Below are 26,708 nucleotides of genomic sequence, written 5' to 3'. Positions count from 1 at the left end.
AGGGACAGTCACAGCCATTCTCCTCTTAGACATCTTTAAGCAAAAAATGAAGGTGTGTTCATGAAGACACTGTGAAAAACAGGACAGAACTATAGAAATTACGATCAAGAGTTATCACCAAGTTGAGCACTCACTTGAAACACCTAAGCTGTGATGCTGTGAGGTTTCTCTCAAAGCTGGTACAAAACAACAACAACCTGGGTTCTCTTTCACAGCAGGAAACACAGAACTGACGTTTGGTAAAACATGTGCTAGAACGGGAGTTAGCAAAGCACAGATGCTGCCTGTTTTTATAAATGAAGTTCATTGAGACTCGGCCACTTGCTGGTTTAAACACAGTCCACAGTGGCTTTGCACCAATAGGCAGGGCCGAGTGGGTGCAACAGAGACCACAGAGCCCAAGATACTTACTAAAGGGTCCTTGGAGAAAAAGCATGCCTACCTCTGGTTTAGAAAACCAGCACCCGGGGCAAATGAAATAAAATGAACACAATTAGATGAAGTTTGTCACTCAATTATTAAGTTTTGAAATTTTGCTTCAGAATAATCCAAACAAATCACCAAACAGGAGAAATAAGGAAAATATATTTGCATTAGAGAACATATTCAGAGAAATGAGGGAGATGCTAGGTACATATTTTGATCGGTCATCAATTGGTGGGGCAAGTGTGGTTTTAAAATAATGAAGTATTTGTCAAAACTGTATTTTTAATGGTTGTTGATGATAAATCAACATTAATAGATGTCACACATTATAATAAAATATCCTTGTAAATAATCTTCTAACATTTAAGAAAAAGAGATTTTCTAGGTACAAACAATCTGGCAGGTGAAAAGCACAGTGAGCCTCAACTGCTATGCCATGACACTAAAACCAGTTCTTCTGGAATGAAGCCAATTGCACATTAAAATTTTCAAAATTGTTTACAACAGACTCCAACTGGTTAAGAAATGTAAGGATATTAAGTTGGCTCGAAAAATCTACTTTAAACAGGGCCCTCAACAGAAAAACTATTCTTTAGAGCATGTGGGGGAAAGGTCTCTTTTTTTTTCTTTATTACTCTATTTCAGTTTCATTTATTTTTGTCAAAAGGAAAGACAGCAGTCTTTGACCTTTTCTGTGATCTTTTCAAATGGTTTAATTATCTGAGATTTGTCTTTGGGAAATTAATTTAGGTCATTCAAAATCACTTTATATTAAAAGTATTCAAGAGGTCAAGGAACATTACAACAAATATATCTACATCACAAAATACTGATACAAGCCAGCATATTTTTTATTACTTTTGAGGCATTCCATATTCTTAAAATAACCTTCCAAGAATCTTACACATGGCATCTGAAAGCAAAGCCAAACAACTCCTTAGCTCCAGCAACATACCCAGGGGACAAAAGATGCTGCCCCCTCATGCTCACAGAGGCCCCAGGCCATCTTCGGAGACCTGCAGTCTTTCTTCCAGGGGCTGGAAGAGGTAAGGGACACAGCACTCTCCTCGCTCCTGCTACAACCCTGTTCCCCAAGGTGGGCAGCCTCTGAGGATGCTGACAGCAAGCTGAAGGGAATTCCTATGATTGATTCTGTTGGAAGCTGTTATTTTGTTTTGCTACAGTGGGTGGGCTGTCTTTCAGTCCTACTCTGTCGCTTGCCACACAGTGACGCAGAATCAGCCTGCACACTACATCTGGTGTGACTGAATTAGAGCCATTCTTAGTAGCTAATGTGTCAACTCCAATCAGAAGTCTCAAGGCAGCATGAAGCAGGAACAATATGGAAATGCTAGGTTGTTATATTAAGAGGAATATCATCATAAGGTTTTATTTCTGGTAAGTGTCCATAGATAAAAATAACAGAAAATTTATCTCTGCTGAGTGGATATTAAAAGAAAATCTCAGCCCTGGCTGGCGTAGCTCAGTGGATTGAGCGTGGGCTGGGAACCAAAGTGTCCCAGGTTCGATTCCCAGCCAGGGTACATGCCTGGGTTGCAGGCCATAACCCCCAGCAACCGCACATTGATGTTTCTCTCTCTCTCTCTCCCTCCCTTCCCTCTCTAAAAATAAATATAAATAAAATCTTAAAAAAAAAAAAAAAGAAAATCTCAGGCCCAAAGTGGGATCGTGTACTAGGTCAAAGATCTAATGTGCAGGCCTAAGATCTAACAAGCCTGCACATCACACACATCGAAGAAGTCATTATTACTCCCTAGGAAGTGTGAGTCTTACCTCTGTGAAAGGTGATGGGACAGTGTTTTGTTAACACCAAATGTCATTCAACCCACTTGTGAAGCAGGGTTAACACCACCACCTCAGATTACCCTGTATGATTTTTATGGGGGCTCAGATCTGCACAGCTGCTCCTTCACACCAAGGACTTTCACACTTCAGTGCTGGTACCAAACATGTTTGATGGCCCTTGAGCCTCAAGTCTTAGGGAATTAAGATGTAGGAGATGGCTTATGATGGTATTCCTCTTAATATAACAATCTAGCATGTCTATACTATTCCCAACATCTTACTTCATAAATGCTATAATATGAAAGGAGATCCAAAATGAAGAAGATTAAATGCAAATCACCTACTACCTTTACCAAGGATATATATCAGGAGGAGTGATTTGATCAGAAGCATCAGCACACGAAAGGGTGGTTAGCACATTGTGGAATTCAAGGCTAGGGAATTTTAAGCATAGCTCTGAAAATCAATAGGACAGAAGTCAACATCAAGAAAAGTTAATAAATCCTGATAACACAGGACAAGCAGAAAACCTGATTCGTGAGTTTTCTATTTGCTCTTTCCTTGCTCAGTCCAACAAAGTGTTGACTGCTTCATGTACTAACCGATACTGATTTGTTGGCACTGGCTCTGAATACCTGCACGGACAGAACAAACCTACTTAAAAGCAGGTTGCTGGTAATGAACTATGATTATTTTTTGAGAATTTCTGGAACCTGAACTATTCTAGTGTAGATTTTAACTACAAAAACAAAATGATTAAAAAGATATTTGGGAATATTTCTCCCTGTCTGTGGCCTGCATTTTCATTCTCTTGACAGTGTTTTTTTGCAGAGCAGAAACTATTAATTTTATATAAAACCCAGCCTATCAATTCTTTCTTTCATAGACTGCATATTTGGTGTCATATCTAAAAAGTCATCACCAAACTCCAGGTCATCTAGGTTTTCTCCTGTGTTATTTTTTAGTTTTATAGTTTTACCTTTCGAATTTAGGCGTCTGATCCATTTTGAGCTAATTTTTGTGAAGGCTGTGAGTTCTAGGTCTAGATTCTTTTTTTTTTTTTTTTTTTTTTCATGCAAATGTCCAGTTGCTCCAGCACCATCTGATGAAGAGATACTCCTTGTTCTATCGTATTGCCTTGCTCCTGTGTTAAAGACTGGTTGGAAATATTTAGGTGGGTTTATTTCTGGCTCTCTACAGCACCAAGAGTGAGCCCTAAAACAAATTTTGAGCTCTGGGTGGTGATGACATGTCAACATAGATTCCTAGACCACAGAACACGTACCATCTGGTGGGAGATGCTGATAGTGGAGGAGGCTGTGCAACATGGGCTCAGGGGATACAAAAATGTCTTTGTACCTTACACTCAATTTTACTGTAAACCTATCTAAAACTGCTCTGAAAAATAAAGTCCATTTAAGAAAATAAAAATAAAAATATGAATGACCAGGCAAGAACAAAAGATATATTGGTAACTAATATAAATTTGCACATTTGTATTTGAGTAATTTCAGATTATTAACCTGACAAAACACACAATCAAAAACTATCACAACGTGGCAGCCGCGAGCAAGGCAGCTGCTTGGCCCACTTGGACACATACCACCCTGTGTCACATGGGTCAGCCTCCTTCCCCGACAGGCTCGTGCCTGCAGTGTGCACATCAGTCAACCCAATATTGGGCTGCACAGCATGAAATCTACCCATTTTAAGCAAAGACCTAAATAAATGTTAGTAAACTGCAGAATTGCATAATCATCACCACGATGCAGTTCTAGAACATTCCATCACCCTAAGGGTAGGCTTGTGTCCATTGGTAGTCAATCCTGTTGCTCACCCTTGCCACAGCCATCATCATTCTCCTTTCTGTCTCTAGGTTTGCCTTCTCTGAACTTTTCATACTCTGAACTGGCATCGTGATGCAGTTATATGATGTGTGGCCTTGGGATCTGGCTTCTCTCACTCAGCACAGTGTTTGTGAAGTTCATCCACATGGCAGCTGAATTCCATTGTATGGATGTGACAAATACTGTTTACACACTCACCAGTCAGTGGACATTTGGATTATTTCCCTTTTTTCCCCTTTAAACAAAGGCTGCTGAGAACACTTCAAGCATCAAGTCTTTGTGTGGACATGTTTTCCTTTCTCTTTGGTAGATGGCTAGGAATGGAATTGCTGGGTCATATGGTACATTTATGTTTAATTTTTAAGAACATGTGAACTGTGGTTTCATCACTTTACATTCCTATCAATGATGTATGAGAATCCTATTTCTGTGTATCTTTGGTTACCTTTGCTTAATGGCATATTATAGTTTTGAAATCAGGAAGTACAAGTCTCCCACTTAATTTTCTGCCTCTTAGGTTGTAGCTGTTCTAATGGTATGATGTGGTAGCTCACTGATTTTCATTTGCATTTCTGTAATGAATGTTAGGCATATTATCATGTGCTTATTGGTCATATGTATATATTGGTGAAATGTCTGTTCAAATCTGTTGCCCATTTTTAAATTATTTCACTTGTCTATGAGTTTTAGAGTTTGTTTTATATCTGGTTAGAAAGACTATCAGATAGATGATTTGCAAATATTGTTTCCTGGTCTGTGGTTTGCCTTTCACTTTCTTAATGGTGCCTTTTAATGTATAAAAGTTTAAACTTTGTTGGAGTCGATTTCATCAGTATTTCCTTTATGTATTGTACCTTTGATGTCATACCTAAGAACCCTTTGCCTAACTTAACATTATATTTACTTCTATGCTTTTTAAATAAATGTTTCATAGTTTTTGTTCTAACATTAAGTATATGATCCACTTTGAGTTGATTAATGTATATGAAGTTAGGTAGAAGTTTAATCTTTTTTACAGGTGGATGTTCATTTTGCCTGCCATCATTTGTTGAAAAGGCTATCCTTTTCTCATTGAGTTGCCTTGGTCCTTTTGTTGAAAAATCAAACGACCACACATAAAAGGGTTCATTTTCTGGACTTTCAATTATGTTTAACTGATTATTTTAAGTATCTACCTCTATATCTACATTATATCTTTATGCTAGTACCACATTGTCTTGGTTACAGTAGTAAGTGTTGAAATTGGGAAGTCTGAGTTTTCCAACTTTGTTATTCTGCTCCAAAATTGTTTTGGACATGGTGGGTCCTTTATTTGTATTTTAGAATCATGTTGGCAATTATAGCAACTGAAAAAAAAAAAAAGTGCCAGCCTGAGAACCAAAAGGTCACTGGTTTGGTTTAATTCCCAGTCTAGGGCACATGCCTGGGTTGTGGGCCAAGTCCTCAGTTGGGGGTGTACGAGAGCCAACCGAATCTCTCTCACATTGATGTTTCTCTCTCTCTCTTTCTCCCTCCTTTCCCCTTTCTCTAAAAGTAAATAAAACGCCCTGGCTGGCGTAGCTCAGTGGATTGAGCGCAGGCTGGGAACCAAAGTGTCCCAGGTTCGATTCCCAGCCAGGGTACATTCCTGGGTTGCAGGCCAGAACCCCCAGCAACCGCACATTGATGTTTCTCTCTCTCCCTCTCTCTCTATCTCCCTCCCTTCCCTCTCTAAAAATAAATAAAATCTTAAAAAAAATAAAAGTAAAACAACAACAACAACAACAACAACAACAAAACCCTCAATAGTCGCAAACAACCAAATCCTGCTGAGATTTCTGACAGGCGTTCCACTGAATCTTTAGACCAATTTGGGGAGAATTTCCATTTTAACAATAATGAATCTTTTTATCAGGGAACATCAATTCCCCAACATGCTTTTAAAGACATGTATGATCTTACCAAATATTTTCAAACAATTCTATCATGTCAAAGATTTTCAAATAACCTCCTACTTCACAACTGAAGGAAACTTTAAAGATACACGAAAAACTTTGTATCCAATTAAAAAAAGAACTCTGAAACAATCACAAAGTTAAAGGAAAGTTCCAAGAAAAGCCATATAACTTTTTCTTTCTTGAATCATTTGAGGGTGAGTCACTGACCTTATGTCCCAACAACCTCAAATGATTAAGGCCCTAGAGTTGGGGGTATTTCCAACAAACAAGTATATTTTCCTCCACCAGCCAATCCAGGCATCAAAATCGGGACACTAATGGATACATTTCTTCTATTAACCCTGTTCAAGTTCCATCAGACCTTATTCAAGTTCTGCCAGTTGTCTCATGATATCCGACAGCAAAGGGTCCAGTGCAGAGTCTCGCCCTGCATTTAAGCTGTTGACTCTGTCCAGATGGGGCCTTCAGAGCTTCCCTGACCCTATGACAATGGCATTCATGAGGATGACAGGCTGCTGTGCTGTTGTGTGATCCTCAGTTTGAGTGTCTGCTGTCCCCATGATTAGATTCAGGTGAAGCAGCCTTGATACAGTGTCCCTCACTGCAACCCTCCCAGTGGCACTCAAGGGCCCCTTGTCTCACTGTTGACAAGGTTCACTTTGGTCTCTTGGTTCAGGCTTCTCCACTGTGAAGGTTCTCTCCTCCCCGTTATAATTAACAACTGTTTGGTGGAGGACTACCATGTAAATCCTTGTTACTCACTGGGCTTTCAATTTGTCATCTACTTATATGTGAATGGTCGGATAATTTCCCATTTCATTCAAAGTGTTATAATCTACTACAATATTCATGTGGATGTTCCGAATGCCCCAGTTTGGCCCGTGGGAGTCCCTGGAAGCTGGCTCCTTGGTCCCTTTGGCATGCCCTTCCTCATTCTGTGAGCGCTTCCTTGTTTCTCACACAGACATCAGGGTCATCTCATACACTTCCCTTCCCAGCCTGAAGTCAGCCTCTTCTCAAATAAGCCCTGACTCATTTGAGAGGAAAATGATAATTACAACATTTATCGATGCTGGGCATTCTCACTGCTACTGGGTGGCTACTCTCAGGTCCAGTTTTTAAAGCAAGTCTATTAGGATCTGTTTCTACAAAGGATTTCAGAATGAAGAGGTTCACAGCTATTAGGCATTTATTTATAATGTTGTAGGGTAAATCAAGAACACTGATTTTGAGACTTCTGAATGAACCTTCAGGAAAGACGTTCATTAAGTAAAGGTTTGTTGCAACCCTCTCTGCACAGTTCCTTTGAAGACCCCAACCCATCCCTCTCCTGCTATGGGTGATGCACATGAAAAACTTACTTTCCCTTCAAAAGCACCTTCTCTGCTGCTGAGTGCAGCTTAGGCTTGACGACCCTGCAATACCAGGAAGCACTCTATTCAGGCGCTTCAGCTCAACCTTTGCCAAGCTTCAGCTCATCCTTAGTACAGACAGCTATCCTAAAGGGTCAGTAGTTTGAAACAGGCTTCCTACTCAGTTGGCTAAATATGTCTAAGGTCACTTTGGCCCTACTGTTGGGATGGTATATTCTGAACTATTTCCCAAGAAAAAGTTACCCACAATGCTGTTGCATTTTAGATGGAGGCACAAATCATTAAAATATACTCTAGGGTTCAATTCTATGTGCTCTCTCAAAATGTTTTATTTTACTAACCAGAATGTCAGTGTTTTTAAAAAATATAGGAATTGTATTTTAATCCAATATAATACTATTAAATATTTATGATGGCATTAAGATAATTGTTTCAGAAGAATGTTTAAAAACATGAGAAAATGTCTACTATAGACTATGAAGAAAAAAGGAAAATTATGACTGATTTCATACTGTAACATCTCAGTTTTATAAAAATATTGATGTACATTTACAAAATTGCATATGTAACTTAAAGGTTTATGGGTGAAATCATGCATTGTTGGGGTGTTTGCTTTAACATGTCCCACATAAAAAGGGACGGGAAAAATGGGCAGATGGATGAAACAAAATTGGTGACATGCTGATCCACGTGAAGCTGCATGGTGGGCACTGGTATTTACTGGAGCAACTTTGTGCACACTTATATACGCCGTCTGCCCAGAAGGCATCCAGCCATGTGATAGGAAAAGTAGAGACTTTTATTGAGAAGACACAAGATATAAGACACATTGTACATAGGACAATGACACCTCAGTCCCCTTCAAATAGGCACCTGGGCCCTCACATAGTTCTCCCAATTGTCATCAGCTACTCCATCGTATTTTCCTGAGTCTCACTGATGGTCTGAAATCTCCTCCCTTTCAAAGGTGATTTTAGTTTTGGGAAAAGCCCAACGTCACTGGGTATGAAATATGGGCTGTAGAGGGGCTGAGTCACCTGGGTGATTTGATGTTTCACCAAAAAACTCTGCATGAGATGTGACGCATGAGTGGGCGTGTGGGCGTGATAAAGGTATCCATCCCCAGTTGTCCACAGATGCGGTCTTCTGAATCATTCGAATAGTTTCCGCAGAGGAATGCTCAAGCTTAACACAAAATCTGATGCTGTACTTGCTCAGTCATTTTGAGTGCGACAGCCACACAGCACATATGCTCATTCAATGGGGTCTACCACTCCCACTGACTAGTACAAATCGTCATTGTTTACGCATGAGAATTTCAGTCCACTCCTTGGCTGCAAGTTACATCGATGTAATGCAAAGCTTTCTTGTTATAATAACAATGGCTGGACTTTTTGTGCACAGACCTTGGTATGTTAATAATAATAAATACTACGCTATACTAGAAAGTAAAGTCTGAAAGGCTATATGTCAAATGCTAATAGTGAATATTTGTTTGTATATTAGGTGGTAAATTATTGATGGTTTTGTTTTCTTCTTTATATACTCTATTTTCTAAAGTTTCTACAATGAGCATATATGTACAACCTGAAGAATAACAATCTCCATGTTCACCCCCTCTATAAATGCCTGTTACAAGCGGGGCTGGGAGGACTGATGGCTGAGGAGCACTGGATCCTGGAGGGGAGGCCAGCTCCCTCCCTCCCTCCCTCAGCTGCAGTTCCTCCCCACCTGCATCAGGGAGAAGCCAGAAGGAGGAGACTGCCTTCAACACCCACTGATTGAATGCAAATTCCAGGCCAGGGATAACTGCTAGGATTTCAGAGCAAAGGAACCCAGCCACCATCTCTGTGTGTTGCAGCAAACTTTATGGAGACTAATTCTGTCAGACACTGCAGAATGTGGAATCCACTCCACCCTGAGAGCCTGGCTGAACAGGGGCAGAACGGGGATCAATCGCAAGAAATCATGTATGATTTATTTATTACGTTAAAGGTATTAAAGGGAAACTCACCTGCAGAGGCACCACAGAACAAACCCAAGTCCACAGTAAGGGTCCAAGCAGATGGCCACTTCTCTAGAGGGGTAGAGCTCACACTGTAGCTTAATGGATCGGCAGAAGGCACTGGTGGCTGCGTGACACATCTGCAAGACAGCAGGGCCCACTGAGTACATGCAGCCCAACACCAGTGCCCAGAAATGATTTAGGGCAGGGGACAATTATGACCAAGTTTTGGCTTTGTGAGGAGAGAGTGGGCTGCTATATTCTCATTAGTCTTCCCATTTTAAGTAAGAAAACCACACACAGACACACGACTTTCTGGTCCCCTGGACCTCATAACTCTAGTAACTGAAGTACCAACATCTTGTAGTTTGAATAGCTGGTTAGTCCACCAAGGGCTTCCTCAGTGGCCCTACTGCAGGCCTGTGAAGTAGGCAGGGAGATGTCACACTCATGCCCCATCTCTGGGCAGGACGACACCTTATTCATGGTCCATCTCTAGGCCCAACGCAGCACTAGTGGGCAACAGGGGCCAGCCAAGCATGAGGGGTGAACAGGCCCCAAGTCAGGGAGGCTCAGAGAAGGTACAGAGCTTGATGAAGATCACACATCTGAGCAGGAATCAGAGATCTGCGCAGTGGGATATGGCAGCTATATCTTGGGATGGCAGCCAAAACCCACTCTCAGCCCACCACCTAAGGACAGGAACAAGCTGCTCCAGTCCTAGCTTCAGTCCCACTACGCTCAGTATAGAGTATTTTAAAATATGGAAAAAAATGCCTTATAAATGACATTCAGTTGTCTCAGAGCAGCTTTCTAGCCAATCAACTCTAAGATGCCTTATAAATAACATTCAATTGTCTCACAGAAGCTTTCTAGCCAATCAAATCTAAGATGAACATGAGAGCAGCACAGGGCATGTTATCAGGTTCATGGTTTTAAACGGGTCTCCAGTTCACGTGAAGTGCTGTGTTCCCAGAGTGGGGCTGAAAAGGGACCAGTGAGAACCTCGTAATAGAAAGGGAAACCCAGTGAAAAGCCTGGGAAAAGCTGTGAGAGAATCCAGGCAGGGGGCCCCTTCCACCGTGACCCATAGGATCATGGGGAGAAGCCCTGGCCAGAAGGTTTCACTGTGGATATTTTACCGAGTTCATACAAGGTAACATAAAATTAATCTAGAACGGAAGACATAAGTAGTTCTTTTTAGCCTGCTTTGAAAGCCACCATATTTGTTTAAGGAAGAAACAGGACTGAATTTGTGAAACATTCCTCAACCTCCTACCTCCTGGATCAGGAGACAGTAAAATCCTACCTTGCAAAATTACTCACATTCTCAGATTAGCAACTAAAACAAACCTTTACTGAATCCCTGCTCTGTGCTGGCGTTATGTACAGCTTGAGAACCAAGTTCTTTAGCTCAGTGCAACAAATACAAATAATATTAACAGAGCACTTGTTATGTATCAGGTGCTCGGGATATAGAAAGGAGTAAAACATGCCTGTGCCCCCAGGAGCTTGAAAACTAGTGGAAATTTGGACTTTAACCTGAGTGCAGGATCTGGGAGCACACAGAACGTAAAGAGAGCAGAGAATGGATCCCGCATCACTCCTCGGGCTTTTGAAGGGTTCTGGGCTATGAAGGGTAAGTGAGCATTGACTGATTTCAGCACAGTGACAAGAGCACACAGGTTAAAAAACAGCTAGGAAAGTTGAATGTCTGGTCTCTAATCTCATCCCAGTCTGGGACCTGCCATGGTCACGAACCAAGAGCCCAAGTTGGAGTGCTTTTTATTTTTTAGGACCTTGTATTAAGAAAAACTCCCAATTCTTATGAAGACAAACTTGTATTTGGATAAAGGATTAGTTTCCTCAATGCCCAGAACAACAGACTCTAATGCTCCACTCTAAAAGACACATCGAGAGTGGATACACGGATGTGGAGGAAGTGGGGATGAGGTCGCCTGCACTTATTGTCAGGATGTATCTGTGACTGATCTGGGGCAGGTAGGCTGATGTTACAGTACGTGTTCACTCCCTGGGCAGCCATCAGCTGAAGGTGAGAAGTAAAGTGTGACAGACACACACTCAGTGGAAGGGAGAGTCACCAGGAGTTCTGAACTACCCTGTGTGAAAAGCAGGAGGTGACAAATCTAAAGTAAATTGTAGGTGCTGTGTGGGAGTCCATCTGACTTCCTTGATGACACTGAGAAAGTGTGTATCTAGGATGTATTAGGAACCTTCAGGGGATAAATAACACTTTTAAATAGGCAGTATTATAAAACTTAAATTTAACCTATAAACATATACTCATGGGTTTTGTACTAAGTCAGATATTCTGTAGTGCCCATCATGGGGAAAACAGTTTACTGGACAAATTTGCCTCTCTTGATTTTTGATATCAAATTGAATACTCAAGGAGATTTCTATCCAAAACCCAAAATGGAGTCAAAAATTTTTCCTGAGAAATATGTTGACCCATACAACCAGAGATAAAGGGCTTTCCTTCTGGAGAAGACTATAAGCCAGATAATTTGTGCTGCTGAGTATTTAAAACTCATGTGTTTTTCATTAAATGACATCACAATGTATTTCATTTCAGGTACTCATCAAACACATATAGCAGTCAAAAGTTTAAGAAAAACTTTTATAAATTTAAGAAAGAGTTTAATTATGTATCTCTTAAGATTTCTAGGGTCTATACTTGTTTCAAGCAGAACATTCTTCATTGAATAGGAGTTAATAGTATAGGCTGCACTTGTGTAGATCATAAAAATGTATGATAAAAAGTACATTTCTGGAAGATGGCAGCGATGCAGGTGGGAGCTGAGCCCACTGGCTCGTGCACCCTACTGGGACTCATAGCTAATCTGAAAAATGAAGTGAACAGCCAAAAGAATCTCAGCTGATATGAAGTCTGGAAGCCAAAGTGTGCAGAGGACATTTAAAAACTGGCAGTAAGGAGGTTTTACAGGCTAACTAGAAGGTCCCCCAGCCTGGCAGTGGAGACTGAGGCTGCTGCGGGTACCTTGGAGGAGAGCCAGGTCAGTGACAGCAGCAGAGCAGCTCCCTCCCCTCCAGGGGCAGGGAAATCCCAGACACGTGCTAGGAGAGACACGGAGGGGGAAAGTAGGCTAGAGGGAAAAAAAGTCAGCATGATATACACAGTCGGTGGTGTGCCCAGGCTGATGCAGAGAATTTGGGGGATCCTGGTGACATCTGGAACTGGGAGTGCAGGGCCACGACTGGCCGTGACCCAGGTAGATTCTGGACTTGCCAGAGGGTTGGACTATGTGGAAACCCAAGCAGTGGCTTCGTGGGGCAGCGGCACCCAGGAGAGTTTTTCAAAAGCGGAATGGAGGCACACCAAGCAGGGACCTTGGGCAGGCAGCGGGTGGGCCAACGAAGAGGGAGGGGTGTGGGCATGGTTTGCTCCCACTCAGCACACCTCAGGAATTGATCAAAGGGGTGCAAAACGAGGTGGCTTATTGGTGCCACCAGGGTGCAGATGGACAGAGCGGAGACTGCGGGCTGCACAGTGCTCTGAGGGCCTGGGCTGGAAGCTGGGCACCTATGATTACCGTAGCCCAGACTGAACCCCATCCGGGGGGAACCACAGGAAAGGGAAAAACAGAGCCCAGCCCCATCTGCCAGCAGGAACTTGGAAGAACTGCAAAACCTGCTAGGCAAGCTTCTTTTTAAAAAATCTTTTCTTTTTCTCAAGAGTAAGACAGTAAGACCTGGAGCTGAGAGAAAACCAGAGACAGAGGCAGAAAGAAGTCAGAAGGTGAACACCAACAGCTGAGACCAATTTCACTTTGCTCTTCATCAGAACGTGTATGTTTTTTAATAGAAATTCTCTTTCTTCTTTCCATTTGTTCAGTTTTTTTGTGTTTTTATTGTTTTTTATTCTCCCTTTCAGATTACATTTTAATTTTTCTTCTTTTACTTCACTAGTATTCCAAATAACATACTACTCTTGGTATTTTACTTTTTATTCTTTTTATTCAGATTATACATATTTTTCACATTATTGTTATTCCAAAGCCCACATAGCACCCTACCCTGGTCCTAATCCATTTCGCCATCTTCCTGAGCTTTATTACTGCTGTGGTTAACTTTATTTTCTCTCACACACTACGCCAAGTTTCCATGTCTTACTCTCACTCTTTCTCCTCCATCTAACCTCACATAAGTGCTCTGCTTTCTAAAGTCAGCTCATACTCTTTTCCCCTCTAACAACAGTCTTATATCTTTTCCACCTTTTATAAACAGTGGCTAGTTGGGTGAAATACCATGGCTATTGCTGTTCATCTCCAAAGGAACTCCCATTTCTTCACTACTTATTTGTATTTCATATCCCATAGCATGCTCTCTCTCTCTCACTCCATTTCACCTTCTCCCTGCCCTGATCAGTTGAGGGAGGAATTTTATTACATTGTTCTCTCTTCTTCTCCCCACCCTCTCACAACCTTGGCTTTACTGCTTACTCTCATTAGTTTGCTTCCCCCATCCTCTCAAAATCATCTTTCTTTACTGTAGATATATTCACTTTTCGCTTTTCTACAATATTCTCACATTCCCATTCCGCCTTTCTTAAACTTCATTCAGCTGCTGTTGCTATTGACCCTGCTGTGGTTTTTCTGCAGTTTTTCTGCTGTTGATCCAGTACCCTTTCCATTTTATTTCAAATTGCATAGTATACTCTTCCCTCTTCTTACCTCCTTGTTCTTATTGCCCTTTTGTGTTTTACTTATATTTTAAATTTTGTTCTTTCCCTTTCTTCACCTTGGTTCTATCCCAACTCTCAATCAATTCTCCTCCCTCTTACCATGTGATAACATTTTGTCCCCTTTTTGTCACCTCATATTCCCTATGACATATCTTACAATTTCTGCAATTGCTCCTCACCTTTATTAATCTTAATTCAATTGTGGTTAAGGGGAGTTTTTTTTTTTTGCTGGCATAGGTTTGGTTGTCAGATAATACTGCTTTGTTAACTAACACCTGTACAACAGCATACTAGACAAGGTGGGAGTTACAATTACCAGTAAACCCACTGGATGGGAGAACCCACCAACAAAGGAGACACCAGTGGGTAAAGCCCAAGTCCAACAAGGGAGCCCACAAAAGTGAAAGAAAGGGCAACCCTAGAGCATCCACACAAGGAGACAGAGACCACATAAATGAGTCTCATGGAACACCTACCACAGAAGTTCACCCCAAGAAGACAGCTGGCAAAGCAGAGCACTGAGAATTACAGAAACAAACCAAAAGAGTCACCTAAACTGGGGAGACAGAGAATGAACCTGCAATCAAAAAGAAGATTCCCTAGCAAGAGAGCTAAATTAAATCAAGGCAAGCAAACTATCTGACATAGAATTCAAGAGGATGGTTATATGAATGCACAAGGAACTCAGTAACAACTACAAGGAGCTGAGTAGAAATTACAACAGCATGAAAAAGGAAATAGAAACTATAAACAAGAGCCAGGAAGAAATGAGAAAAACAATATCTGAAATAAAAAATACACTGGAAGGAATTACAAGGAGGCTGGATGAAGCAGAGGACTGAATTAGTGAGCTGGAAGACAAGGTAGAAAGAAATACTCAGGTAGAGGAGCTGCATGGAAAAAGACTGAAAAAATATGAAGACAGCTTAAGGGAACTGAAGGGCAACATGAAACAAAACAATACTCAAATCATAGGAATACAAGAAGGAGATGAAAAGGAGCAAGGTACAGAAAACCTGTTTGAAAAAAATACTGACAGAAAACTTCCTTAACCTCGTGAGGGGAAAAACCATGCAAATTCAGGAAGCACAGAGGGTCCCAATCAAGATGAACCCAAGAGGCCAAGACACATCATAATTAATGTCAAATTTTAAAGACAAAGAGAATCTTAAAGGCAGCAAGGAAGAAATAGAAAGTAACAATATAAGGGAGCTCTCATAAGGCTAGCAGCTGATTTCTCAACAGAAACACTACAAGCCAAAAGGGAATGGCAAAAAATATTCCAAGTAATGAAAAGCAAAGGCCTGCAACCAAGGTGCCTCTACCCAGCAAGGCCCTTAATTAAAATGTTAGGTGATATAAGGAGTTTTCCAGACAAAAGAAAGCTGAAAGAATACACCTCCACCAAACCAGCACTGCAAGAGATGCTAAAGGGACTGTTTTAAGAAGAGGAAGAAAAAGAGCGAGAGAGAGAGGAACACACATACAAAGGGGAAAAATGAATAAGTACCTATCAAACTAACCTTACACGCAAATGGATTAAATGCTCTAGTCAAAAGACTTAGGGTAGCTGAATGGATAAGAAAACATGACTCACACATATGCTGCCTACAAGAGACCCACCTCAGATAAAAGACCTACATAGACTGAAAGTGAAGGGTTGGAAAAAAATATTCCAAGCAAATGGACAGGAAAAAAAGCTGGAGCATCAATACTTATATCAGACAAAATAGACTTCAAAACAAAGGCCATAAAAAGACACAGGACACTTCATAATACTCAAGGGAAGAATCTATCAAGATCCATCCAGAAGATATAAACATTATAAACATATATGCACCCAATGTAGGAGCACCCAAATATATAAGGAAAATCTTGAAGAACTTCAAGAAAGATACAGACAACAACACATTTATAGTAGGGGATTTTGACACCTCACTGTCAACAACGGACAGATCTTCCAAACAAAATATCAGCAAGGATAGTGCAGCACTGAACAACACCCTAGATCAAATGGACTTAACTGATAAATATACAACCTTTCACCCCAAAGAAGCAAAATACACATTCTTTTCAAATGCACATGGAACATTTTCAAAGACAGACCACATGACAGGACACAAAACAAGCCTCAACAAATTCAAGAAAATGGAAATCATATCAAGCATTTTCTCGGATCACAAGGGCCTGAAACTAGAAACCAAACTTAAGTAAAAAACTAAAAAACGTTCAAATTTGTGGAGACTGAACAGCATGCTATTAAACAATGAATGCATTAATAATGAGATCAAAGAAGAAATCAAAAAGTTTCTGGAAACAAATGAAAATGCACACATGACAGTCCAAAACTTATGGGACACAGCAAAGTCAGTCCCATGAGGGAAGTTCATAGCAATACAGGCCTACCTAAAGAAGATAGGAACACTTCAAATAAACAACCTAACCCTATGCCTACAAGAACTAGAGGGACAACAAACAAACAAAGGTCAGAGTGAGTAGAAGGAAGGAAATAACCAAGATCAGAGCAATATTAAGTGACACAGAGACTAAAAGAACAATTCAAAGGATCAATAAATCCAGGAGTTGGTTCTTTGAAAAAGATAAACAAAATTGACAAGCCTTTAACAAGACTCATCAAGAAAAAAAGAGAACCTTAAAAATAAAATGAAATGAAATGAGGAGAGATTACAATTGACACCACAGAAATACAACTCATTGTAGGAAATGACTACGAACAACTATATGCCAAGAAATTTGAAAACCTGGGTGAAATGGACAAATTTTTAGAAAAATATAATCTTTCAAAACTGAATCAGGAAGAAACAGAAAGCCTGAACAGACTGATAATAGCTAGTGAAATTGAAGCAGTAATCAGAAAACTCCCAGCACACAAGAGCCCCAGACCAGATAGTTTCACAGGAGAATCTTACAAAATATTTATGGAAAAGCTAACTCCCTATCCTTCACAGACTATTGCAAAAAATCCAAGAAGAGGGAAGACCCCCAAACTCTGATTATGAGGTCAGCATCATCCTAATACCAAAACCAGATAAAGACATAACAGAGAAAGAAAACTACAGGCCAATATTGCTATTGAACATAAGACGCTAAAATCATCAACAAAATATTGGCAGACTGCATCCAGCAATACATTAAAAAGATCATACACCATGACAAAGTGGGATTCATCCCAGGAATGCAAGGATGGTACAATATTGGCAAATCAGTAAATGTAATACATCATATAAACAAAGGGAAAGACAAAAATCACATAATCATACCAAAAGATGCGGAAAAAGCATTTGATAAGGTACAACACCCATTTATGATATAAACACTCAGCAAAGTGGGAGTAGAAGGAACATACTTAAACAATAAAGGCTATATATGGGAAACATATAGCTAACATCATATTCAATAAGAAAAAACTAAAAGCTTTCCCACTAAGATCAGGAACAAGACAAGGATGTCTACGGATGCCTAAGGATGTCACTTCTATTCAACATAGTATTGGACGTTCTAGCCACAACTATCAGTCAAGAACAAAAAAGGCATCCAAATTGGAAAGGAGGAAGTTAAACTGTCAATGTTTGCAGATGACATAACAGTGTACATAGAAAACCCTATAAACTTCATTAAAAAATTACTTGGCGTAATAAGTGATTCTGGCAAAACAGCAAGATACAAAGTCAACAGTCAGAAATTGAAGGCATTTTTGTACACCAATAACGAAATATCAGAAACATGAATAAGGAAAAAATCCCATTTACTACAGCAACAAAACAATAAAGTACCTAGGAATAAGCCTAACCAAGGAGGTAAAAGACCTGTACTCAGAAAACTACACAACAATGAAGAAAGAGATTAAGGAACACAGAAATAAATGGTAGCATATACTGTGTTCATGGATTGGAAGAATTAACATCATCAAAATACCCATACTACTCAAAACAATTTATAGATTCAATGCAATCCCTATTAAAATACCAATTACACACTTCACAGATATAGAATAAACATTTCAAAAATGTATATGGATCCATAATGACCCAAATAGCCTCAGCAATTTTGAGAAAGAAGAACTAAGTAGGAGAGATCAAAATACCTGATATCAAACTATATTACAAGGCCACTGTAATCACAACAGTTGCTCTGGCTGGTGTGGCTCAGTGGATTGAGTGTGAGCCTACAAAACAAATAATCACCAGTTCAATTCCCAGTCAGAGCACATGCCTGGGTTGTGGGCTAGGTTCCCAGTAGGAAATGAGTGAGAGGTAACCACACATTGATCTCTCTCTTTCTCCTGCCCTTTCCCTCTCTCTAAAAATAAATAAAATAAAACCTTTAAAAAAACCAATCTGGTACTGGCATAAGAACAGCCCCATGGATCAGTGGAACAGAATAGAGACCAGAAGTGAGCCCAGATGTAAACCCATGTCTCTATGGTCAATAAATATTTGTCAAAGTGGGCAGGAGAATAAAATGGAATAAAAATCACCTCTTCAATAAATGGTGTTGGGAGAGCTGGAGAACTACATGAAAAAAATGAAACTGAATCATCAACTTACATCATACACAAAAATAAATTCAAGATGGATAAAAGACTTAAATATAAGTCACAACACCGTAAGAGTCCTAGAGGAGATAGGCAGGAAAATCTCAGATGTTCCCTGCAGCAATATTTTCACCAATATGTCCCGTGGAGCAAGGGACATAAAGGAAAGAATAAACAAGTGGGATCTCATAAAAATAAAAGGTTTCTGCATGGCTGAAGAAAACAGCATTAAAATGAAACAAGAACCAATCATATGGGAAAACATATTGACCAATGATATCTTGGACAAGGGTTTGATCTCCAAAATATATAAAGAACTCATACGACTCCACCCCAGGAAAACAAACAACCCAACTCAAAAATAGGCAAAGGACCTGAACAGACATTTCTTCTAGGAGGACATACAGAGGGTTCAGAGACATATGAAAAGATTCTCAGCATCACTAGCCATCAGGGAGATGCACATTAAAACCACAATGAGATACCACTTCACAATGGTCAGAATGGCCATCATAAACAAATTAACAAACAACAAATGCTGAAGAAGACTTGGAGAAAAGGGAACCCTAGTGCACTGTTGGTAGGACTGCAGACTGTTACAGCCACTGTGGAAAACGGTACAGAATTTCCTCAGAAAACTAAAAATGGAATTGTCTTTTGACCCAGCAATTCCACTGCTGGGATTATACCTTAAGAACCCTAAAACACCAATCCAAAGGAACCTATGCACACCAATGTTCGTAGAAGCACAATTTACAATAGCCAAGTGTTGGAAGCAACCTCAGTTGCTTCCATCAGTAAATGAATGGATCAAAAAACTATGGCACATTTACATGATGGAAAGTACGCAGCAGAAAGAAAGAAGGAGCTCCTACCCTTTGTGACAGCATGGATGGAACTGGAAGCATTATGCCAAGTGAGATAAGACAGGTGGTGAAAGACAAATAGCATATGATCTCCCTTATAAGTGGAACCTATCAGCAAAACCAATAAGAAAGCAAAATATAAACCAGAGACATGGAAATGAAGAACAAACTGACAGTAATGGGGGGAGGGTGAATAACAGGGCAAAGAAGGGTAAAGGTTATCAAAGAACCTTTATAAAGGACCTATGGACAACGACAATGGGGGAGAGGGGATGTTTGAAGATGGGAGGTGGGGGTGAGTAGGGCAGGGGAGAATAATGGGCAAAAATGGGAACAACTGCAATTGAACAATAAAAAAATAATTACAAAAGTATGTTTCTCTTTTGGCTATAACATTAGAAGGCTAATTTCAGTAGTACAACATTTAAATTGTATGAAAATTAATTATTCTGAAAAGTTTTTGAAAAATTATTTTATTTTTATATTGTGTTTTATTTGTTTTATCACCTCAATTAGTACTAAAAAGCATAGGGAAGGATTCTGGAAGATGCTTAAGCAGGAAGCAGTGCAGCATATGAAGTAACTAGTTTGGAACTCTAGGATCCATCAAAGGCTTGCAACTTACATGGAGAGACTTAGATGGTAAACTGCAATTAACTTTAGAACATTAAGACACCCTGGAGTTTAAAAAAAGTTGAAGTAGTTTATTATATTTAGACCTGAGTGAAAGAAATTCTCAAGAGACTTCTACGGTTGAAATAGAAAGACATTAGACATAACTCAAAGATATTTGAGTAAAGATTTTAGAAAAGGTAACTAAAAGGTAATTATAAAAGATAGCATAATTTCAGCAACAGTTTGTAACTCCATTTTTCCTACATGATTTAGGAGACTAATATATTAAAACAAAACAACTCTTAGTCTAAAAACTATTATTATTGTAACCTGGTATTTAAATTCCACAATTCTTCCCTACATAGCTTAAGAGAATGGATTTAAAAAATTATTACTATATGTTTTGGGCCACACAATCTATAAACATATAATTTTGTAACACTGACAACTGAAAAAGGCTGGGTAGAGCTGTATAGGACCAGTTTTGTATGTTATTGAAATTAAGCTGCTATAAATTCAAAATAGAATGTTACGGCTTTAGAATGTTAAATGGAAACCCTGTCGTAACCTCAAAGCAAATAGCTTATGGAAGATACACAAAAGGAAATGAGAAAGGAATTCACATATTTCACTAGAAGAAAATCAGCTAAGCACAAAACAAGAAAGTAATGAAGAAAATGAGGAATAGAAAAAGCTATTAAGACATATAGAAAACAGCAAGATGAGAGAAGTATCTTCTTATTTAAAGTAATTACTTTAAATATAAATGGATTAGCCCTGGCTGTTGTTGCTCAGTGGATTGAGTGCCAGCCTGTGAACCAAAGGGTCACCTGTTCGATTCCCCATCTAGGGCACATGGCCTGGGTTGTGGGCCAGGTCTCTAGTAGGGGACATGCAGGAGGCAACCATACATTGATGATTCTCTCACTCTCTTTCTCCTTCCCTTCCTCTCTCTCTAAAAATAAATAAAATCTAAAAGAAAATAAATGAAGCAAATAAATATAAATGGATTAACTCTCTCATCAAAGAGGGGAAGTAGAAGAATGGATAAAAACCATAATCCAACCATATGCTGCCTACAAAAGTATCATTTTAGATTAAATTACACAAATAGTTTGAAAGTAAAAGGATGGATACAGATATTTCATGCAAATAGTAACCAAAAGGGAGAAGGAGCAATACTAATATTAGAAAAGTAGACTTTAAATCCAAAAAGGTTACAAGAGACAAAGAAGAGCATTATATATTAATAAAAGGTTCAACAGAGTAAGAAGATATAACAATTACAAACATCTACACATCTAGTAAGAAACCATCAAAATATGTAAAACAAAAACTGACAGAACTGAAAAGAGAAACAGCCAACTCTACAATAATCAGAGACTCCAATATACCACTTTCAGTAATGGACATAACAACTAGACATAAGGTAATTAAAGAAAAAGAGCACTGCCCTGGCTGGGCGGATCATTTGGTTAGAGTATCATCTCAGGCACCCAAGCCTGCGGGTTCAATCCCTGATCAGGGCACATACTTAGGTGTGGGTTCCATCTGCAGTCGGGTGTGTATAGGAGGCAACAGATCAACAATTCTCTTACAATGATGTCTCTCTCTCTCTCTCTCTCTCTCTTTCTCTCTCTCCCCCCCTTCTCCTCTCTTTAAAATCAGTGAATATATCCTTAGATGAAGATTAAAAATTTAAAAAAGAAATAGAACACTCCAAATGATCTCCATATCTATGATTCTGTTCCTGTTCTGCTTGTTTACTTAGTTTGCTTTTTAGATTCAGTTGTTCATATTATGAATATTTTTGCCATTTTAATGTTTGTAGTTTTGATCTTCTTTTTCTTATATAATTCCCTTTAATATTTCATATACTAATGGCTTGGTGACAGTGAACTCCTTTAGTTTTACCTTGTCAGGGAAGCACTTCATCTGCCCTTTAATTCTAAATGATAACTTTGTGGGATAGAGTAATCTATATCCATTGACGTGAACTAAGGAAGGGCATTGCAGGAGGGAATAAAGGGGAAAAAGGGGGGAAATTGGGACTATTATAATAGAATAATCAATAAAATATATTTAAAAAAGAAAATAAAAAATAGTATGAATCTTCAAATCTCAAAAACAAACTCCCAAAACCCAACACGCTACCACAGTATGACTCCAAACCAACACAATAAATCAGAGACATGCAGAACACTCTGTTAAACCACAGCAGAATATAGTAGTCTCTAGAGTCCTTGAGTAATTTTCCAGGATAAACCATATTTTAGGCCACAAATGATGTCTCAATAGCTTTTAAAAAATAGATATACAAAGTATCTTCTCTAAACACAATGAGATGAAGTTAGAAATTGGTAATAGGAAGAAAACTAGAAAACCCACAAGTCTGTGGAATTCTAACAATGCACTCTTAAACAACCAATGAATAAAAGAAGAAATCACAAGAAAAATCAGGACATAATTATATACAAATAAGAATGAAAACATAACATAACAAAACTTACGGTACATAGGGAAAGCAATGTTAAGGCAGAAATTTATAGCTGTTAATGATTATATTGAAAGATCTTACCTTAACAACTTTACAACTTTAAAAATGAGAAAAAAGGAACTTCCTGTCAAGATGGTGGCAAGGGTGAACACCGCTTGTTGCCTGACACAACCACATCAAAATTACAACTAAATTACAGAACAACCATCATTTAGAACTGTCAGAAACAGAGTTGAATGGAAGTCTGACAACTATGGAATTAGTTGTTGTCCAGAGTAGTAGGAGGGGTGCAGAGTAATAGGCTGATCCCACATACACAGTGGTGGATAAAAATTTGGAAGGGATTATCTCAGGAGCGAGAAGCCTCAGCCCTATACAGGGCCTTTTGGCCCAGGGTTCCAGTGCCAGGAAGATAAATCCCCGTAACTTCTGGCTACAAAAACCAGTTGGGATTGAATCAGTAGAAGAAAATTATGGAGTCCCAAGTAATTCCTCTTAAAGAACCCACACATGGACTTACTCAGACTCACTCCTCTGACCTCCAGCACAGGGATAGCAGCTTGAAAGGCACCAGTGACATACAGGGAGGAACTGAAGTGGCTGACATCAAGGCAAGAGCTAGGGGACAGCTTTCTACCAGACAGAAAGGTGGGCAGAGCCACATAGCTGGTAGACAGATGCCATATCTGAGATTCCATCAACCTTGATAACACTGTTTGCCCAAGCCTGGAGATCCCCTGAGGCACCATCCCACCCAAATTACAGCTAACCATGAGTTTTCCATATGATGGCAAGTCTGGGCTCATGCTTCAGAACTTCCTAAATCCTTTCAAGCAAGCAACAGCCTTCCTCTGTGAGCCCCCAGTACCATGTCTCTTGCTAAGTAGCCCCAGGCACAGGACTAGCAGCAGTCAGCCTAGATTCACAGCGTGGCTTCATCCAGGGAGTTTCAAAGCCCAGCATAAGTAGTAGCCATCTCAGATTACTTTATCTCAGGCAGAGTGGCCCTGGGCAAAACACAGATGGGGGCCGACCTTGGCCTGCACCATCCAGGAAACCCCAGAGCCTGTGCACCCAGTGAACAGCTACAGAGCATGTTGGAACACAGCTGATCCTCCATGGAGGTTGGTGGTCAGTGGTCACAGCCAATCCTTGCAACTGACTGGCCTGGGTAAATCCCTCCCATTGACTTGCCAAAAGCAATTAAGGCTCAACTACAAGAAGAGGGTATATTCAGCCCACACAGAGGGTATACCTTGAGTATCCAGCTTCGGTGATAGGGGAGGCTGTGCCACTGGACCCTATAGACACCTACTATATTAGGCCACGTTACCAAGATACAGAGTCAAGGCAGCTCTACCTAATACATAGAAACAAACACAGGGAGGCTGCCAAAATGAGGAGACAAACATGGCCCAAATGAAAGAATAGATCAAAACTCCTGAAAAAGAACTAAACAAAATCTATCAGATGTGGAGTTTAAAACATTATTTATAAGGATGCTCAAGGGACTTAGTGAGAATCTCAACAGCATAAAAAAGATCCAGTGAGAAACTAAGTATGCACTAATTGAAATAAAGACAATTTACAGGGAAACAATAATACAATGAATAAAGGCAAGAATCAAATCAATGATTTGGAACATAAGGAAGCAAAAAACAACCAATCAGAACAACAAGAAAAAAAAAGACTCCAAAAAAATGGGAATAGTATAAGCAGCCTCTGAGACAACTTCAAGAATTCCAACATTTTCAACATAGAAGTACCAGAAGGAGAAGAGAAAGATCAAGAAATTGGAACTCTCTCTGAAAAAATAGTGAGAGAAAACTTCCCTAATTTGGTGAAGGAAATAGACATACAAGTCCAGAAAGCATGGAGAGTGCCAAACAAGATGGATGCAAATAGGTCCACACCAAGGCATATCATAATTAAAATGCCAAAGGTGAATGATAAAGAGAGTAACTTAAAAGCAGCAAGAAAAACACAGTTTTCTCTGTTAAGGAAGGCTGTTACCTACAGGGGGGTCCCCATAAGACTGTCAGCTGATTTCTGAAGAGGAATTTTGCAGGCTAGAAGGATTGGCAAGAAATATTCAAAGTCATGAAAAGCAGGGACTTTTGGCCAAGATTGCTCTACCCAGCAAAGATATAACTTAGAATCGAAAGACAGATAAAGAGCTTCCAGACAAGATAAAATCTAAAGGAATTCATCATCACCAAACTATTATTATATGAAATGTTAAACGAACTTATTTAAGAAAAACAAGATCAAAATTATGAAAAATAAAATGTCAATAAATACATATCTGTCAACAATTGAGTCTAAAAATCAAACTAAGCAAACAAGAAGATCAGAGACAGAACCATGGATATGGAGAGCGTTTTGATGGTTGTCAGATGGGAGGGAGGTTTGGGGAATGGGAGAAGAGGTGAGGGGATTAAAAAGTATAAATTAGTAGTTACATAATAGCCATGAGGATGTAAAGTACAGTGTCAGAAATGGAGTAGCCGAAGAACTTATATGCATGACCCATGGATAATGAACACCAGTGTGGGAATTGCCTGAGGGGGTGGTGGGAGGGCAAAGGGGGAAAATGGGGACAACTGTAACAGCATAATCAATAAAATATAATAAAAAGAAAGGAAAAAAAGAAAGGAAAAAAAGAAATGAGAAAAAGAAGGGCAAACTGAACCAAAAGTCAGCAGAAGGGAAGAAAGTAATAAAGATTAGAGGAAGATAAATGTATAAAAAAATAGTAGAGATAATCAATGAAAACAAAAGTTGGTTCTTTGAAAATCTCAGAAAAATTTAGCTAGAAGAAGTGAAAAAAAGGGAAGACTCACACTGCTAAAATCAGGAATGAAATTGGGACATTTTACTGATTCTACATTTTACTGATTCTACAGAAATAAAAAGAATTATGAGGGAGTACTACAAACAATTGTACACCAACAAATTACATAACTGCATGAAACAGAAGCCCCATTTCATGAAATTTGATACACAAACTATCAAGAAGGAACACAAAACTTACCAAGACTAGATCATGATAATACAAAATATGAATAAACCTGTAATTTGTAAAAAATGTAAAATCAGCAACAACAAAAAAATTTCAATGAAGAAAAGCCCTGGACCTGATAGTTTTACTGGTTGATTCTACTAAAAAAAACAACTAATGCCAATCCTTCTCAAACTTTTCCAAAAAAAATTTAAGATAAGGGAACACTTCCCAACTCATTCTATGAGGTTAGCATTTCTCTGATACCAAAATCAGACAAAGACACTATAAGAAAACTGAACTATACATCAATATGCCTTATGAACATTAGCATAAAAATCCTCAACATACTAGGTGAGCATAGTAGCAAATGGAATCCAGCAGCACAATAAAAGGCTTACACATTATGACCAAGTGGGATTTATTCCTAGAATGCAAGCATGGCTCAACATACAACAATCAATAAGTGTAATAAATACATCCAATTAAGAGAATGGAGGAATGAAGAGGAAAAAAACACATGATCATCTCATTCGATGCAGAAGAAGCATCTGACAAAATTTAATATCATTTTACGATAAAAACACTCACTAGGAATAGAAGGAAAGTACCTCAACATAAAAGCAATACATGATAAACCAGCAAACATCGTATTCAGCTGTGAAAGACTGAAAACTTTTTCTTTAAGATAAGAAACATGACAAAGATGCCCACACTTTCCCTTTCCATTCAACATAATACTGGAAGTTTTTAGCATGTGCAATTAGATAAGAAAATAAGTAAAAGGCAACCATATTGCAAAGGAAGAAGTAAAATTATCTTTGTTCATAAATGATATAATCTTACATGTAAAAAACCCTAAAGAGTCCACAAAATAATTGTTAGAAATCATAAACGAATTCATCACAGCAGGAAGAAAAATGTCAACATGCAAAAATCACTCTCATTTCTATATACTAAATGAAAAATCTGAAAAGGTCATTAAAACAGTTCCCAATTATAATAGCATAAAAAAATAAAATATTTACAAATTAACTAAGGAGGTTAAAAACTT

The 26,708-nt window shown here is 39.1% G+C and overlaps 1 protein-coding gene across 4 annotated transcripts in view; it reads right to left on the bottom strand.

Annotated features, from left to right (window-relative positions):
• Nucleotides 1-26,708, bottom strand: part of DIP2C (disco interacting protein 2 homolog C) — a 435,220-nt gene that overhangs the window by 61,313 nt on the left and 347,199 nt on the right. For all 4 annotated transcript variants that reach the window (XM_036025084.1, XM_028505417.2, XM_036025087.1 and 1 more), the window contains one exon: nt 9,404-9,534. In XM_036025084.1, the coding sequence (XP_035880977.1) occupies nt 9,404-9,534 (131 nt within the window). The remainder of the gene's footprint in view (nt 1-9,403; nt 9,535-26,708) is intronic.

The sequence above is a fragment of the Phyllostomus discolor genome, chromosome 1, assembly GCF_004126475.2.
Source record: "Phyllostomus discolor isolate MPI-MPIP mPhyDis1 chromosome 1, mPhyDis1.pri.v3, whole genome shotgun sequence".
NCBI classification, from domain to species: domain Eukaryota; kingdom Metazoa; phylum Chordata; class Mammalia; order Chiroptera; family Phyllostomidae; genus Phyllostomus; species Phyllostomus discolor.
This window is presented reverse-complemented; position numbering and strand designations above follow the sequence as displayed.